At 31.0% G+C, this 16,075-nt stretch overlaps 2 protein-coding genes across 4 annotated transcripts; both read right to left on the reverse strand.

Moving 5' to 3' along the window:
* Positions 1–1,034: 1,034 nt before the first annotated feature.
* LOC111450558 (ethylene-responsive transcription factor ERF039-like) lies at positions 1,035–2,065 on the reverse strand. Its single transcript, XM_023090753.1, has one exon. The coding sequence runs from the start codon at positions 1,955–1,957 to the stop codon at positions 1,238–1,240; it is 720 nt and encodes a 239-aa protein (XP_022946521.1). The 5' UTR covers positions 1,958–2,065; the 3' UTR covers positions 1,035–1,237.
* Positions 2,066–10,031: 7,966 nt separating this feature from the next.
* Positions 10,032–13,825, reverse strand: LOC111450228. Of its 3 annotated transcripts, none has more exons than XM_023090240.1 (10): positions 13,470–13,813; positions 13,013–13,074; positions 12,791–12,902; positions 12,416–12,650; positions 12,154–12,258; positions 11,884–12,012; positions 11,570–11,619; positions 11,393–11,490; positions 10,975–11,259; positions 10,032–10,754 (listed from the first exon to the last, which is right to left on the reverse strand). In XM_023090240.1, the coding sequence occupies exons 2-10, from the start codon at positions 13,058–13,060 to the stop codon at positions 10,257–10,259; spliced, it is 1,560 nt and encodes a 519-aa protein (XP_022946008.1). In that variant the 5' UTR covers positions 13,061–13,074; positions 13,470–13,813; the 3' UTR covers positions 10,032–10,256. The 3 variants fall into 3 exon arrangements, with proteins under 3 accessions (XP_022946008.1, XP_022946009.1, XP_022946010.1); XM_023090241.1 differs by having other exon boundaries at positions 13,013–13,086; XM_023090242.1 differs by having other exon boundaries at positions 10,364–10,754; positions 10,887–11,259; positions 13,470–13,825.
* Positions 13,826–16,075: the final 2,250 nt, after the last annotated feature.

A 16,075-nucleotide genomic window follows, 5' to 3' on the forward strand; every position in this document is an offset into this window, starting at 1 on the left:
TAAATGATAAGGACGACAACAATTAAAAGATTTAAATGTGATAATAAAGAATTCCATCTATTTACATTTCATTTATTAGCGTCGTCAAAAGTAAATAATGCATTAACTCCATGTAAAAATATAAAAATTAACCCCAACTGGTTAAAAAACATATATTTTTTAATCTCTTCTATTTATCATTTTTAAAAAATGTAAATGAAATTAAGAAATAAAAAGAAATACACAAATTTCAATCATTTTCATACGTAAATAATATCATGTAGGCTTTTTAATTATTCTACGTCAATCGTTTTCAATAAATAATAAAAAGGAAGCGTATTTTTAATCCATGATTTTTAATTAAATATGAAAGTGACAAAAAAATACCAAGGGAGAGTTACAACAACTTGTTATAGAATGTATATATATAGAAAATAGGAACATATTTAAAAGCATATGATTTTATAATAATATTTATTTAAAAAATTATATTCAACCGACGAAAAATCTTTCATCTATTTTTTTCACTCGATATGATCTTAACAATTCAACATTATTATAACTCGTGGGTTCCACTCGAACATAATTAGATTATTTTCTTCTAATTTTAATTTTATATTTTTATTTCAACTTAATTCAATTAAACAAATTCATCAGTAAAAATAGAAAATTAAAAAATAATAATAATAAATAGTTTGATCGTGCAATTGGTTGAGCACTCAATTCTGTAAATCCAACCATAAATATGTGTGGGCTCTCAAAGACTTCTGGCTCCATTATTGTATGCAAGAATGACAACCATCACTACGCCTCTTGCTCCCCTTTTTTCACTTTCCTTTTATTTTTTCCCTTTTGTTCTTTTCCCATTTTCATTAATATTTTTAAAAAGTAAAAAAATATAAAAACATTTTAAAAAATTGAGCTTATGAGTCAAATTTTCGTAAAGTCAATTATTTAAGTTGAAATTCGCGCATTTTTTTAATTAATTTTAATCCACACAAATTATTTAATTAAAAAATGGAGAAAATTATGAAAAATAAAAATAAAAAAGTTAATTGAATAATAGAGAGAGAGAGGAAATGGAACTATAAACCAAGGAAGAAAACACCCACTTGGACAAGACCCCTAATTTTAATTTTTTTCATAGCCCTTTTAAAAAAATTGTAAAAGGACTCCACATTTAATTTAAAATTAAAATAAAAAAAAAAATAAAGAGAGAGAAAATTCACAACCAGCTTGAATTTGTAGCAATTTAATGTTACCACGAGAAGGGTAAAGCTTGAAATGATTTTTCCGCGATTGCCATTTGATCTATGAAGAACTCATAAGCTTCTTCTTCTTCTTCTTTTGAGCTTTGATTTTGATCCCAAAGCCCATATTGCCACTCGTCGAACACTAACTCGGTCACTGACTCGGATGATTCCTCGTAACTCGTTCCCAAACTCGGCAGCACTACGATTTCACTCAGTTCCTCCGGCGTCGACTCGTCCAACTCCGACGATGACGTAAATGGAGGCGATGAGGGTGGTGGTGGCGGTGGGGGTGGAGGTGGGGCGTTAGGGAGTTGCATTGAGGCGGCGAGAGCGGCGGCGGATTGGACGTCGCGAGGGGAGGAGGAAGCGGGGCGTGGGAGTGACGCGGCGAGTTCGGGGAAGTTGAGGATAGCGGAGTTGCCTTTGATGGTTAGGGCGGCTACGTCGTGGGCACGTGCTGCCATGTCGGGTGTGGCGAAGGTGCCGAGCCAGATCCGGCTCTTCTTCTTTGGCTCTCGAATTTCCGACACCCATTTTCCCCACGCCCTCATTCGGACGCCGCGGTAAATTGGGTGGCGACTGTTGGTGGTGATTTCCCGCGCGCGCTTTGGCCGGCAGCCACCGGCTTTTTTCGTTGGAGACGAGATGGAACATGAAGTTGAAAAGGAAGAGGAGGAAGAATTGGAGCCGCCGGAGTCGGACTCCGGCGCGGTGGCGTTGGACATTGGTGAGTGATCGGAGATATTATGGTGAGAAATTAATTGGAAGAAAGAGAGCGAAAGAGAGAGAATAATGGAAACGTGTGTGAGAGTGAGGAGTAAATTGAAGATGTGTGGAGAAGCATTGGGGGGTGGGGAGGGGGGCTTTAAACAACCACCAATGGCCGTAGCACATTGCATGGAGTCAATGTACCTCCGCCACGTCATCAACCCACATTGGAGAGAGAAAGTCTAGAGAGAGAGAAAGAAACTTTCTAGGGTAAAAAGTGCAAATTTGTAACAAGTAAAAGATGTCTAATTATTTAGTGTTTAATAGATTTTTTAAAAAAATTACTGAATGTGACGTGAAATAACATATAAATGAACCAATAATACTTTTGAATGAGAATAATTTCAAAAATATTAAACTATAGTTTAAAATTACATTACATTTATATGAAATCCCGCATCGGTTGAGGAAAAGACAAAACATTTTTTTTGTAAGAATGTAGAAATCTCTCTCTAGCAGATGCATTTGAAAAACACCGAAGAAAAGGGAAAGCCTAAATTAGATAATATTTGTCAACAGTGGGTTTGAACCGTTACAATTGTATTAGAGCCAAACACCGAGTGATGTGCCAATGAGGAAGTTGAGCCTTGAAGGGGGAATGAACATGAGGCAATGTGTCAGCAAGGTTACCGGGCCCCGACGGGGGATGGATTGGGAGGTCCCATATTGATTGGAGAAGGAAACGAGTGTCAATGAGCACACTGGACCCTGAAAAGTTGTGGATTCTGGGCGTGGATTAGAGGATCCCACACCCTAAAAACTTCGAGGAAAAACTCGAAACTAAAAGTTTAAAGAAAATATGTCTTTACTAATTAAATAATTAATTTGCTCAAACATATTAATTACAAATAGATTTCACGGTTTGGTATTATTTAGATAACTTTTTTAAGTTTAATAATTGGAAGAGTAAAAAATAAATGGAATCAGTTAATTTACACGTGTTCCGATTTCAGAGTTGGTCAAGAGGGTGATTAGTTGACTTTTCTACTTTGGGTGAGACTCACTTGCTCAATAATTACTTACGTTGGTTATTTCTATATTAACCATTGGTTACTTTATTCTCTGCCAGCCGTTTTTGTTCGTTATTTAGAAGGAATATTGATGACTGTAACTATTATTTTACAGCTAAGTAAATGTGCTCTGTTTTGCAAATTTATTACTCGTTTTTTTTTCTTTTGGAAAATTTAGAATTTACCACTACACCATGTTTTTTAAAATTAACCGATTCCTTCAAATATAAAATTTAATTTTATATCATTTTATTAATTAAAATTTTAAAAGTGTTCATGTCAATATAGATATTATTTTTTTTATATAAAATCATGTTTTTTTTTCTTATTTACGTGGAATTCTTCTCCACAATTATCAACAAATATATAATTTTAAAAATGTTAGTCCATAAGTGTTAGACGAACACGACTCTCCACAATGGTATGATATTGTCCACTTTGAGCATAAGCTCTCATGACTTTGCTTTGGGCTTCCCAAAAGGCCTCGTACCAATGGAGTTAGTATTCCTCACTTATAAACCCATGATCACACCCTAAATTAGTCGACGTGGGACTTCCATCATCCAACAATAAGGACCACAAGCATAATTTAAAACATTTTTCTAACCTTACTCTCATTTTGCATTCCAATTTTATGGGATCTTCTTAAACATTTTATTTTATTTTGTCTCTTTAGTTTAAATCAATTAAATTATTTTATATATAGACATTTATTTAAAGAAAAAAAAAAACTACAAAACAAACCCATAGAACTGTTACTAGATAAGCTTTTAAATCACTATCATACAAACTCTATATATCTAATAAGAAAAGACCAATTAATTTTGTTTTTTCTAAATTAATAAAAAAAATATTCCTTATCTTTCAAAATGGTTAATAATATCCATAAACTAAAGAAAATTTAAAAAAATACCCTTCTCAATAGTTTTAAATAAAACAGTTCATTTATTTATTTAAAAAATACTTATGAACTTTTAAAAAAATTAAAATACTAAAATACGGTTAAGATTTAAAAAAAAAAATTAATACCTCAAACTTTTATTTTAAATTTAAAAAATATCTTTAATTTTTTTTTTAAAACTTAATAAATACTTCCATTATTAATCTATACAGAATAATCAATATAACATTTAGGTTTCCAAATTAACGTTAATAACATCCAACCTTTAGACCAAATATATATATAAAAAAGTTAGAAAATTACAACATTTTTGGCATAAAATAAATGGAAATCATATGTGAAAAAAAAAATCCTTTGAAACTAAGAGGGAAAAAGATGTCTTGAAATGGGTTTGGTTGCCATTAATGATAATTTCCGAAGGCTTTTCCTTTTTCCTTCCTATAGGAACCACACAATGAATGGCTAACTTTAATGAATAGTTCCTTTCCAATTTCACCTATCCTTTTTGTCTCCTTGCATTTAACTCATGGCCAAAAACTTTTGCATTCCTTCCTACATCCCTCCAACACCCATCATATTGCCATGTTTTATTCTTTTTTACTATAAATATTTAAAAAAAAAAAAAAACAACATTTGTCCGACCTCCAAACAAACTGATGTTAAAATAATTTGTCGAGTTTAGGTGTACTTAGCATGTTCAAACACATATTCTCGACCTAGATGTCAAATATTTTAATTTTTCGTTTTTTAATGATCTGTTGATCTAAAAAAAGAGTAAACTAATTATTATTATTTTTTTTTACCTACCAAACTCGAGTTTCAAGTAAATTATAATTTTAGTGTATATCAAATACGTTCGACAATTTAGAAGTTCCTAATTTGTCGTGTTTTGTTATCCGTTTTTTTTACTAAAGTGTAAAAAAAATCGAGCCAAGTTTTGAAAATTAATTTTTATTTTTAAAATTAAAAAAACACTAATAAAACTCTTTGGTTATGTCGATATAAAATTTAATTTAATGTTTAATAATTTAAAGAAGACAAAATATATATATATATATATCCATGTTTTTCTAGTAAAATTTAAAGAACTATTTACCATGAAAAAAATGTTTTTTAATCTAATAAATAAAAAATAAAATATCTGATTTTAATACGAAATACACTAAATTATATATATATATTAAGAAAAAAATGAAAACTCTTTTACAAATTTTTGAACGTTTAATTTATTTTTAACAAAGATAAAAATATTTTAACATTAAACATTATTTCCCCCAAAAGAGAATAAAATTATAGTTTTAAATTTTAATATGTTCGATATTAAAACTTAATCATTTAATATTTTTAACAAATAAATATACATATTTTAAGGTATTTAAATATTTTCTAATTTCATTAATATGTTTTTTTTAGAATTAAATATATTTTTTTTAAAAGTGAAAAATAATTGTCTATATTTATTCAAGACAGCTCCGTTGAGGGAGTTTCCGAACTCATCAACTAGCCTACTATGGGCTGTGGACCCGGCCCAAATTTAATTTCCCCTTTATTTTTTGGAATTTTGACATTTTAAATTATTTTCGTTGACCAAATTAATACCATTTTTGACCTATCCGTACAGAAAACAAAATAAATCAAATAATCTTACCCTAAAATTTAAGATTTGGACTTTAATTAATTGAAATATTTACTATAAAATTCAATACAAAATTTATTTTATTAACTGAAAATAATAGGAAATGGTGCAATTCTAATACTGATTTAAAATTAAAAAATAAATAGATATGATAATATATGTGATATGTGGAAATCACTGCAAGGAGAGTAAGATTCGGATTACCTTGTTGATCAAGTATCTCAAGGCAAGAACATTGTTTGAGATTCGAATCACTTCACATGCAAGATTGATCATGTCGAACTTGAATAATTTTACCTACAACCTAAACTACATAGAATTGCAAAAAAAACTTAGTCATTCGCTAAATAAAAGCATAAATGCTTCTTCTACTATATTTTCAAATTCTGTTACAAATACAACATATATGGTTTTATACCGCCTAAAAAATGAAACTATTAAAGGCATGCCAGTTGTAACATTCATCCTTTAGGGCCATAATTAGCCATTATGTAAATGTAACCTAAACTAAATAAAAAGTGTTACAATACAATAACTCTAAATTACTCTAAACTGTAACCCACCCAAAAATTATAACAATCAAACTTCACTCTTCTTCAATATGGCATGAATTGAAACATCTTTTGATAATTTTGACAACCTTTGCACATCTTTATTGAAGTATGTTGTATGATTGATGTCTTTTGGTTCTGTGACAGGTCAGTAATGGCTTGAGAATTAAATTTTAAAGTGTTAATTTAATTAGCTATATTTAATAGAGATTACTTGGCAAAGATGTTCATTAATACTTATTTATGGGTATGCAACAACTTTTGGAGGCAAAGGGACAAACGTAATAAAAAAGTAGTTATTAATGTCCCAATAAATAAATATTTTATATAAATAATTTCAATGAATAAATATTTTTGTAAAAAAAAAAAAAAAATCTTATGGGCATTTTTGAGTTATACTATAATTATTTTGTTGTTAGAAGAAAATGGATCAATTTCCATAAAAAAAAAAATACATTTATTATAAAAAAGTAACTCGACATTAGTTGGGACAAAACCCAATCAGAAAATAGAGGGTTGGGTTGAGTTGAGTTCTAAACTTATTTGTATTGCTCGAGCTACTAACTCAACCAACCTAAAATTTTGGATTGGTTTGAAAGATTTCTCTAATCCAACTAAACCGAACTCGTATAAACCCCTATAAAGCACAATTTTAGTCAGCCTAATATTCTTTAATTAAGCTCTAAATTCAAAATAAATATTATTATAGTTGAAAATGGTTAAAAAAAACGAATTAAATGGGCCAAACCGGTTAAACTGACTCAAACATGCCGGTCCAACTGAACCGTGTCTTTCTAACTCCAACCGCGAAACCAATAGCTTTTCCTTTCACAATATTTACCAAATTTATTTTATTACACCTCAGTTATGATATTAATTTACATTATTATTATTATTATTGTAAATAATGCTTTAATTTTTTTTTTATATAAAATGTATAATATTTAAAATATGGGAGAATAATGGAATAATTTATAACAATTATTGTTTGAAAATATTAATGCCAATAGTGATTGAAAAGTGAATACTTGTAGAAGTGGTTGATGCAAAGTTGGATCAAAACCCTTTCCTATATTTAATATGTGGACCAAATATTTATTTTTTATTTTTCTATTTTTTTACAAATTTATAAATTAATTTCCTTTTACCTAATTATTACTATAAAATATTTGGAATTAGAAGTGAGAATAAAAACAATAAGACCCACCAAAATTCTCGAGCTTGAACTCTTTCTTGTGTTTAGATCTTATGTTTTTTACCATGTGTAACTTTTCGAGATTTATTTTACCATGTGTAACTTTCCGAGATCTATATGGTAAAAGATAGTTTTTTTCAGCTATTCATTTCAGAAAACGACATTTTTGGCTCTCAATTCGGATTATATAAATATTTTTTTCAATATCGCTTTTGTTCATTAATTCCGACGTATGGACTTTTTTAGCCTTTTTATCAACACGACTCGTCGGAGAGAGATAATTGCTAAATTCCCACGTGCTTAAAACATTTAGCAAAAAAGGAAACGACACCGATTGCCAAAGTTTTAAGCTTACACCCAAAGTTATCGCCATCAATAACGACTTGAAGCCAATTGGAGTAGTTGCCCCGTTCTAATAAAATAGTAAATTCTATATAAAATTTTATCAAGAGCTCTAGGAAAAATTATACTGAACGTTTTGTGGGTTCGGTGCGAAAATTGTTATGGATTAAATTATAAAAAATATTATCTATGCTGATACGAATATATTTTAAATGTTTCTGGTGGTAAAATTTATTATTTTATTAAATAATTTATCTAAAAATATAAAATAATTCTTTTAGACAGATGATGTATAAATAAATTTAATATATAACATTTTAACAAGTATGTGACATGTTTACGTGTCCAATTATATCGATAAAATAATAATTTGCTAATATATTAACTTTTTATAAACAAGTTTTAATAAAAAAAATTGATGTGTCGGTAAAAATTTTAGTCCACGTTCATAACTTTTTTAAAAATGAAAAATAATAAATAATTAAGAACAGTGTTATTTCTATGGGGGTGTAGAAATTATAACGTAGTTCCCATGGTATTACTCTCTTCCTATTTACGTGAACTGTCATTTCATGGGCCTTAGTTATCACTCCTCTTAATGGGCTGAGGGCCCATGGGCCTACCACAATTTAATGTTGGAGTCGATACATAATGGGGTTGTTGGGCTTTTATGACAAAGAATTTGTCATGGGCCCCATCTAGAAATAGGCCCATTTTCATCATGGGCCCCATCCATAGATCGTTTTCAGATGGGGTACTTGTCCTTTTCTTTCTTGCTTCAACAATTTCGGCACGTTTCAGCTGGTAGTGGGCCCCACTTATTTATTTATTGAAATTAACGAAATATAACACCCACAACAATTTTAAATAAATAAATAAAGGGTCGATTGAAATAAATACTAATAATTTGTGTGTAAATTTTATGTAATTTAGGAATATTCTTGAAAATGCAAGTGTTATTTCAACATATTTAATGTAATTTAGGGATATTTTTGTAATTTTTTTTAAGGGTCTTGAATAGTTCTTAATCGTACAATCATCTTAGATGCACATGACGACGAAATTTATGAGTACGTGCTTCATGTTGGTGAGTCCCACAGTCACAAATAGATGTTGGTGGGTCCCACAATGAAAAATACATTGTCGTGTAGCTAATATTATAGCATGTTTTATATTGTTTGTATTTTAGTTGTTTGCTTCTATATTAAATTAAAAGTATAGAAATTATTGAATAGAATAGTGAATTCAAGTTAAAAAAAAAATCATATATTTAGAAAATGACAATTACATTATTTATTACTAGTTGACGTCTAAAGTTGAGGACTATTAGGAGTAGTCTCATGTTAGCTAATTAACAAAAAAATCATGGATTTAAAAAAAAATAAATCTATACTGGTATAAGGCCTTTTGGTTAAACCATGACAACTTAGATTAAAGTAGACAATATCATACCATTGTAGAGGGTCGTGATTTCTAACATGGCATTAGAGTCATGCACTTAATTTAACCATGTCAATAGAAGGGTCATGATTTCTAACATAGTATTTGAGTCATGCCCTTAATTTACCAATGTCTATGAAATTCTCAAGGGTCGTTTGAGTCATGCTCTTAATTTAGCCATGCCGTATAGCTAATATTATAGCATGTTTCATATTGTTTGCCTCTATATTAAATTAAAACTATAGAAATTATTGAAAAGAATAGTGAATTCAAGTTAAAATATAAATCATATATTTAAAAAATGATAATTACATTATTTATTACAAGTTGACGTCTAAAGTTGATAACTAGTAGGAGTAGTCCCACGTTAGCTAATTAAGAAAAAAAATAATGAATTTATAAGTAAGAAATATAATCTATATTAGACGAGGTCTTTTGAAAAACCAAAAGCATAATCATGAGAGTTTACACTTAAAGCGGACAATATCATATAATTGTGAAAGGCTGTGATTTCTAACATGATATTAGAGTTATGTTCTTAATTTAACCATGTCAATAGAAGGGTAGTAGACAATATCATACCATCGTAGATATATTAGAGTAATATCTATACTATTTCCCTAACACCTTAACTAGTGATTGTTAACTATAGTTAAAGTTGCTTGAATTGTTTAACCACAATTAGCTTAGCTTTCAGACATTTTTATGGCAAGTGCAAGGGGATGAACAATACTTCTCGAACCTCCAAATCCGTCAATCTATCTTTTGTTCATTTTAAATGAAAATATTTATTTATTTTTTTTGAAAAAAAAAACTTTTTTTTTCTTTCACTTAGTTTTAAAAAATTAATTATTTTATTTTAATTTTAAAATTTTCAATTCACTTCCTAAGTAATTGTGAGACTATATTGCTACTGTTCTCATGTTTTAATTAAAAACAAGCATGCACTAAAAAAATATTGAAATTTTAAATAGATTTAAAAGAAGGGAGCAAAACTACATGTCGTCAACCATAAAATCAAGCAACATTTGGTTTCTGAAATCCAAAACTCCCAGCCGACCCGTCGTATGAAAAATGCGGCCGGTTTTCAATATTCAAGTGCACCGGGAAATTTTCACTGGAATTTCCGATGGACGAATTTGGGTCTGATTTGGGGAAGAATTACAAGAAAGCCATCATCTCTATTTGACTTGTTTCGTTCTCATCCCAAGCTCCACAAGCAGTGTCAAGATTGCCTCACACATCTCACAAGCATCAGGATCACCTGCATTCTTAGTCCTGGAAGAGTAAACCATCCAAGCGTGATCGAGCTTCTGGCTCGGTCTCACAATGACCGAGCCAGGAACTTCAGCATCACGACGTGTCACCAAACCGTCGCTCTTCTCTCCGTACCGAAGCTGCAAATGAAGAGCACACAATGCCATGACAGCAGAAAGGGGAATCACTACTGGAACACGCCGCCCGCCCTGCACCACCGTGTCGGATTCTGTCCAAGAACTTGGAAGAGGTAGCCAAGGTAGCTCAGCATTTGCTATCTGAGTCATTGTAGCAAGAACTCCTGGTGCAACCTGTGCTTCAGAATGGAAGGAGAGTATTGGTATGTTCTCCGGGAGGTCGTGGTTTGAGATGAATTCCTTCCGCTTCTCGTACGTTAGATCCTCCAATGCTCGAATGTCGCCCTACAAAAACATAAATCAAAGATTCCAATAAAAAAACAACACGACATTCCTGAAGCTGAAGATAAGTTATCTATCTATCTATCTATCATATGTTCCATAATTTTCACGAGAAATGTCGAGAAGTGCACAGACTCGTCGTTTTTTCTCCTTTTCCTCGCCTCATCAGACCGACAACTATCCCTGACAACGAAGCAATTGAAAAGGCAAAAGATAATACAACCTTGATGATCTTGCATATTAAGAGCTCCATGATCCTCCGCGTCTCTTTGTCAGCAACCTGCCCGTCGCGAAGGAAATCCGAAGCCAATGGGGTTCCACCATATGGACTTTGTACCAGAGCCAAGCCAGCAACTTTATCTTTCAACTCATTGCAGTAGATTGATAATGCAGCAGCAGCATCAACCCCACCCTTGCTATGTCCGAGCAGCATCACTCGCTTGCCCGAGCCCCAGTAAAGCTCCTCGACGTACTCTTTTAGCTCCCAGGCATTGTGTTCTACAGACGCCTTCAAGCACGGAAAAGGAGTTCAAACAAACAAATCTATAATTGGGAAACAAAACCAGTATACATTTGATCGGTCCAGTTCATTTATTCGTTCGTTCGATGCACATACCATCAGAAGGGAGATAATTTATTACCTCACTATGTATTTTTGCAATATGGCAAGTAAGGCCCATCTTTGAAAAAAATCGCTTGGTTCCCACAAAATACAAGGGACCATGATTGCTAAATAGACCTGGGAAGTCAAAATTTCCATTACAATGGTGAAAGAAACACATCAAAATGATCAAAACAAATCAGAGTTCTTCTTCTACCTGGAATTAATAAATAAACAAACGAGTTGGGTAGTTTGTGTTCTCCGTTCCTAAATCGAAACAAATGGAGTCGAAAATTTAAGAAATCTCGAATACAAAAGGAGAATATATATCATAGTTTAAGAAAACGTGATTCAAATAAACAACATCATCGAACAAACACCATGACGAATAACTCGATAGTCATTACTCGGAGTTTGAACTAAATAGTCGTAGAGAATTCGATTCGCTATTGAATACGTCACAAGAGTATGAATTAAGCCTACCAGATTCAAAAAATGTATTATATGTATGAAGTTTGTGAAGATTATAACCTTATCTCAGAGAGCAATTCCAAGAATCTTTCTGTTCCATCAACAACAGGAGGCATACCAGGAGTGTTCTGCAGCCATCCAATATCTTCCGACGAACCGATCAAGGTTTTTCGAATTCTAAATATTACACTGTACCAAATAAAAAATCAGTCAGTTATCTTTAAACGTGAAGATCGATCCGAGTTCAAAGAAATTAAATAACACAAAGTATATAGATTCGAACGTCGGTCCATGAGAAAAGAGCATACGTTCAAGAATATGTTTTCTTACTTTGAAAGGCGGAGTTCGACCCATTGAATGCACGAGAAACAATCTCTCAAGAAGCATAATGCTAATTTTTGAACAAACTGTAAACCGTATAATGGGAGCATCAACCTACACCAAAAAAAAAAAAATGGCCGGACTGAATATAGTTGAACAAGAAGTTCTAAGCTTATTTCACAGAATAACAGAAAAAACTTTGAAATTTGATCTTCTAGGTTCAATGAGACTACTTTATAGGACTTTCTAGCAAAAAGAACATGTCAATTACCCTTGAAAAATGGGAGAAGCAACCTCGTAACTATAAATACTTTCTACATCTGATGTTCTATCTACGAGCAAACCGTTCCTTGAATCCGAGGCACCGGCAAAGCAAGGTATGAAGGATGATGAACCTTCCGAGACAGATCTCTGCCTGTTCTGACCAGAAGGATTCAAACAAGCTCCTAGCGGAATGATGATATGGTCGGTGAGAAGTCTGTCGACATCTCGGGCTACAAGATCCTCTGGCACAAGCAACACCAAAACAATTAAAGTACAACAGTTATAGGAATGTATTGTCCATCTTTACTATAAGGATGCAATCAAGGAAGGCAGAGAAATAAGAAACTAAGTGATACTACATGCGCGAATTAACAAACCGTACCGATAAATCCAACGAAGTGACGAGTTATGTAACTAGCCAATGCCAAGAGATGAGTACAAATGTCATCCAATGGTGATACAATACTGAAGAGTTGAGGAGTATCACCATGTGCCTGAGATGAATAGCAGCAATATGAGATCTGGAAGGCCAGGCTTGATATGTTCTAAAGAAAATCGAGCACATTATACAAACTCGAAACTGATTTGCAAAATTAGCACTCACCGCGGAAGCAATCTCATACAATTCATTCTGAGTGTGTACATCTCCCATCCAATCTTCAATTTCTGCGATTATAGCTTATAATTTCACAATATGATGAGTAGAAGCAGAAGAATTCGGCAACATTTAGCATACAATATGAGAGTAGCAATTAAGTATCCGATCATTTCAATGTTGATATCTCCATCATATAGTAAAAAAATATCAACCAAATACTGCTAATGCGCACATAACACTTAACATTTCCATAAAATCGAGAACTCCTAGATTTATTTTGGCTTTGATTCATGATCCTTCTCGAAAATAAGAACATCCAAGAGAAATAAACAGCAAATTTCCAAAAACAACATTCAAAAGCCAACAAATAAGAATCGAGTGCATACAAACAAAGCAATAAAAATCTCGTGAGAAGCAGAAACGAAGAACCAAAACTATAAGGTTTCAGAAGGGAAGTACTTACAAGAGAAGCGATTCTGGATATCGATTGAAGAGAACGGAGTGAGAACATTCTTCGGAGACGAAATCGATCCAAAAACTTAAATAGAGAGAGCGAGAGAGCTGCATTTTTCGGCAATGATGAACCGAAAACGAAAGAACACGCAAAGAGAAGGGGAAAAAAGAGCATTGGAACTGATAAAAAGTGAGAGAAAATTAAAAAAAACAAAAAAAAACAAAAAAAAACAAACCGATATAAAGAGAAGAGTCATGTGGAAGGAATGAAGCATTGGATGATCTTTATCCAGTAGCTTTAATTTCGAATCATCGTTGGCCCACCAAACGTCGCATCGAAGGCACTCAATGGCTCGTGGGCATCTCCAATTCGCATAAATTTCCAGTTTTTTTGGACGAATTTGCAAATTATGGAGATGGGTTCTTGATCAGAAAAGTGCTTTATTTATTTTATTATTATTATTTAGAAATTTAGGTTTGATTGTTTTTCATAGTCGATTATTTCAGTACTCTCCACAGTCAGAGTTCATGAGCTCACGGAACAAAGTAAAGTCCTCGATCAGGTCAAACCCTTCCCGGTTATTCATCGTTCTATTCATTGCATTATTCGTTTGAGCCGATTCGAAAAATTTAGATTTGATTGTTCTTTACTTTTTTCGGTACTCTCTACGGTAGAGTTCATGAGCTCACGAAAAAAGTAAAGCCCTCAGTCAAGTGAAACCCTTCCCGGTTATTCATCATTCAATTCTTCTTTCGAGCCGATTAGATAAATTAGGTTTGATTGTTCTTCACTTCTTTTAGTACTATCCACTGTTAGAGTTCATGAGCTCACGAAAAGAAGTAAAGCCCTCGATCAGGTAAAACCCTTCCCAGTTATTCATCATTCAATTCATTGCATTCTTCTTTCGAGCCGATTTGAAAAATTTAGGTTTGATTTTTCTGTGTAAGTCGATTCTCACAATACTCTCCACAGTTAGAGTTCATAAGCTCACGGAGAGAAGTAAAGCCCTCAATCAAATCCAACCCTTCTCGATCATTCATTATTCAATATACTGCATTCTTCTTTCGAGCAAATAGCTTTTAGTCATCTAACCCGTCCCATTATTACGACCTACAAAAATAGGTAAAAAAGAGTCAAATGCAAAAATCGAAAAACGCTATATATATATATGTGTGTGTGTGTGTATATATACCTAGATATATGTAAGTACGTATAAATATATACGTATTGTCGTGTATATTGCTATTTATTTTCACTTAAAATCTAAAATAAAAAATTTAAAATAAATAAACAAAAAATTATATCACTCACATTTTCTCTATTTTGAGAATTTATAAATATTATCAATGACATAATTATCTCTTTTAAAATAAATAAAATTCGAAATTAATATTTATATAAAAATATAAAAAACTAAGTTCATAACTTTAAATTATTAACCCATTAAAGGCATTAAATATATAAATTTTATTATATTAAATTAGTATATAAGCACTCGAAGATAGAATAATATTTTTATAAATTTTAGTGAAAAAAAAATACATTTATATTTTAAAATATCCTTGATTGAAGCATTTAAATATTTAAAGTATTTTAATTTTTAAATAAGAAAGGCTTAAAATGAAAAAATGAAGGAATTTAATAGCAAGTCTTGGGGATTTGAGTTATGGTGTGGTGTCTTATTGCGGTGCTTATGTGTGTGAGGCGAGGCATAATGATGTTACAGGTGGAGTTTTTTTGAGTGAGGGCAGATTTCCTTTGCAGCGGGTTTTGTGGAAGTGAATAGCATCATAGCTTAAAGCCAAATTTAAATTCCAATTCAAACCAACCTTATAACTTTGGATAATTTTATAGATCGTGACAAAATATTATTTGACCAAACATTTTAATATAATGTTCTACAATCATTTTCAAACTTATTTTACTTTATGCTAAATTAATATAAATATTTTCCAATTTTATATTTTATTTAAAAAAATATTCTTATACCTTTAAGACTTTCCGTCTTTAAATATATATTATTAAAAAAATTATAGATAGTTTAACTTTTAAAATTTCAATAATACCCTTCAATTTTTTAAAAAATTTAAAAATATATTTACCGTTAAAAAAAATATTGAAAATTTTAGAAGCTGGGTCAACAACCTTTTATCTCTATAAAAAAAAAATTATGATGAAAATAGTCTAATCAGCACCTCGTAGATTATCTCCAAACTTCTTAATATTACTTTTAAAATTTAATGAATATTATTTGAAAGGGCGTTTTTGAAGTTTTTAAATTATTCTTTAAGGGTAAAAATAAAATTTTTGAAAATGAAAGTTTAATAGTATTCTTTGAAAGGATGTTTTTGAAGTTTTAAATTTTTTTTTTAGGGTAATAATAAAAAATTTTAAAATTAAAGTTATTTTTTACTGTATTTCATGAAATAATTTTGAAAGTTAAATTATATTTTTAAAATCATTTTAAATATTTAAGACTATTTTTTAAATAAAGTATTAATGGTTTTGGTCCGTATTTTTGAAAATTTTAAAATATTTAAAGGTACTTTAAATTTTTAAGAATATTTTTATTAATCTAGTTTTTTTTTTTTTTTTTTTTTTTTTTTTTTTTTTTT

This window comes from Cucurbita moschata, unplaced genomic scaffold (assembly GCF_002738365.1).
Source record: "Cucurbita moschata cultivar Rifu unplaced genomic scaffold, Cmos_1.0 Cmo_Scf00012, whole genome shotgun sequence".
Classification (NCBI taxonomy): Eukaryota; Viridiplantae; Streptophyta; class Magnoliopsida; order Cucurbitales; family Cucurbitaceae; genus Cucurbita; species Cucurbita moschata.

Excerpts from the sequence above, each read along its gene's own strand:
- LOC111450558 (XM_023090753.1), bottom strand. The coding sequence starts at position 1,957 with ATGTCCAACGCCACCGCGCCGGAGTCCGACTCCGGCGGCTCCAATTCT.
- LOC111450228 (XM_023090240.1), bottom strand. The coding sequence starts at position 13,060 with ATGGGAGATGTACACACTCAGAATGAATTGTATGAGATTGCTTCCGCG. Across the intron at positions 12,651-12,790 it reads TCACTTCGTTGGATTTATCG|AGGATCTTGTAGCCCGAGAT; the intron begins GTACGGTTTGTT and ends TGCTTGTGCCAG. Across the intron at positions 11,491-11,569 it reads TGTTTATTTATTAATTCCAG|GTCTATTTAGCAATCATGGT; the intron begins GTAGAAGAAGAA and ends TTGACTTCCCAG.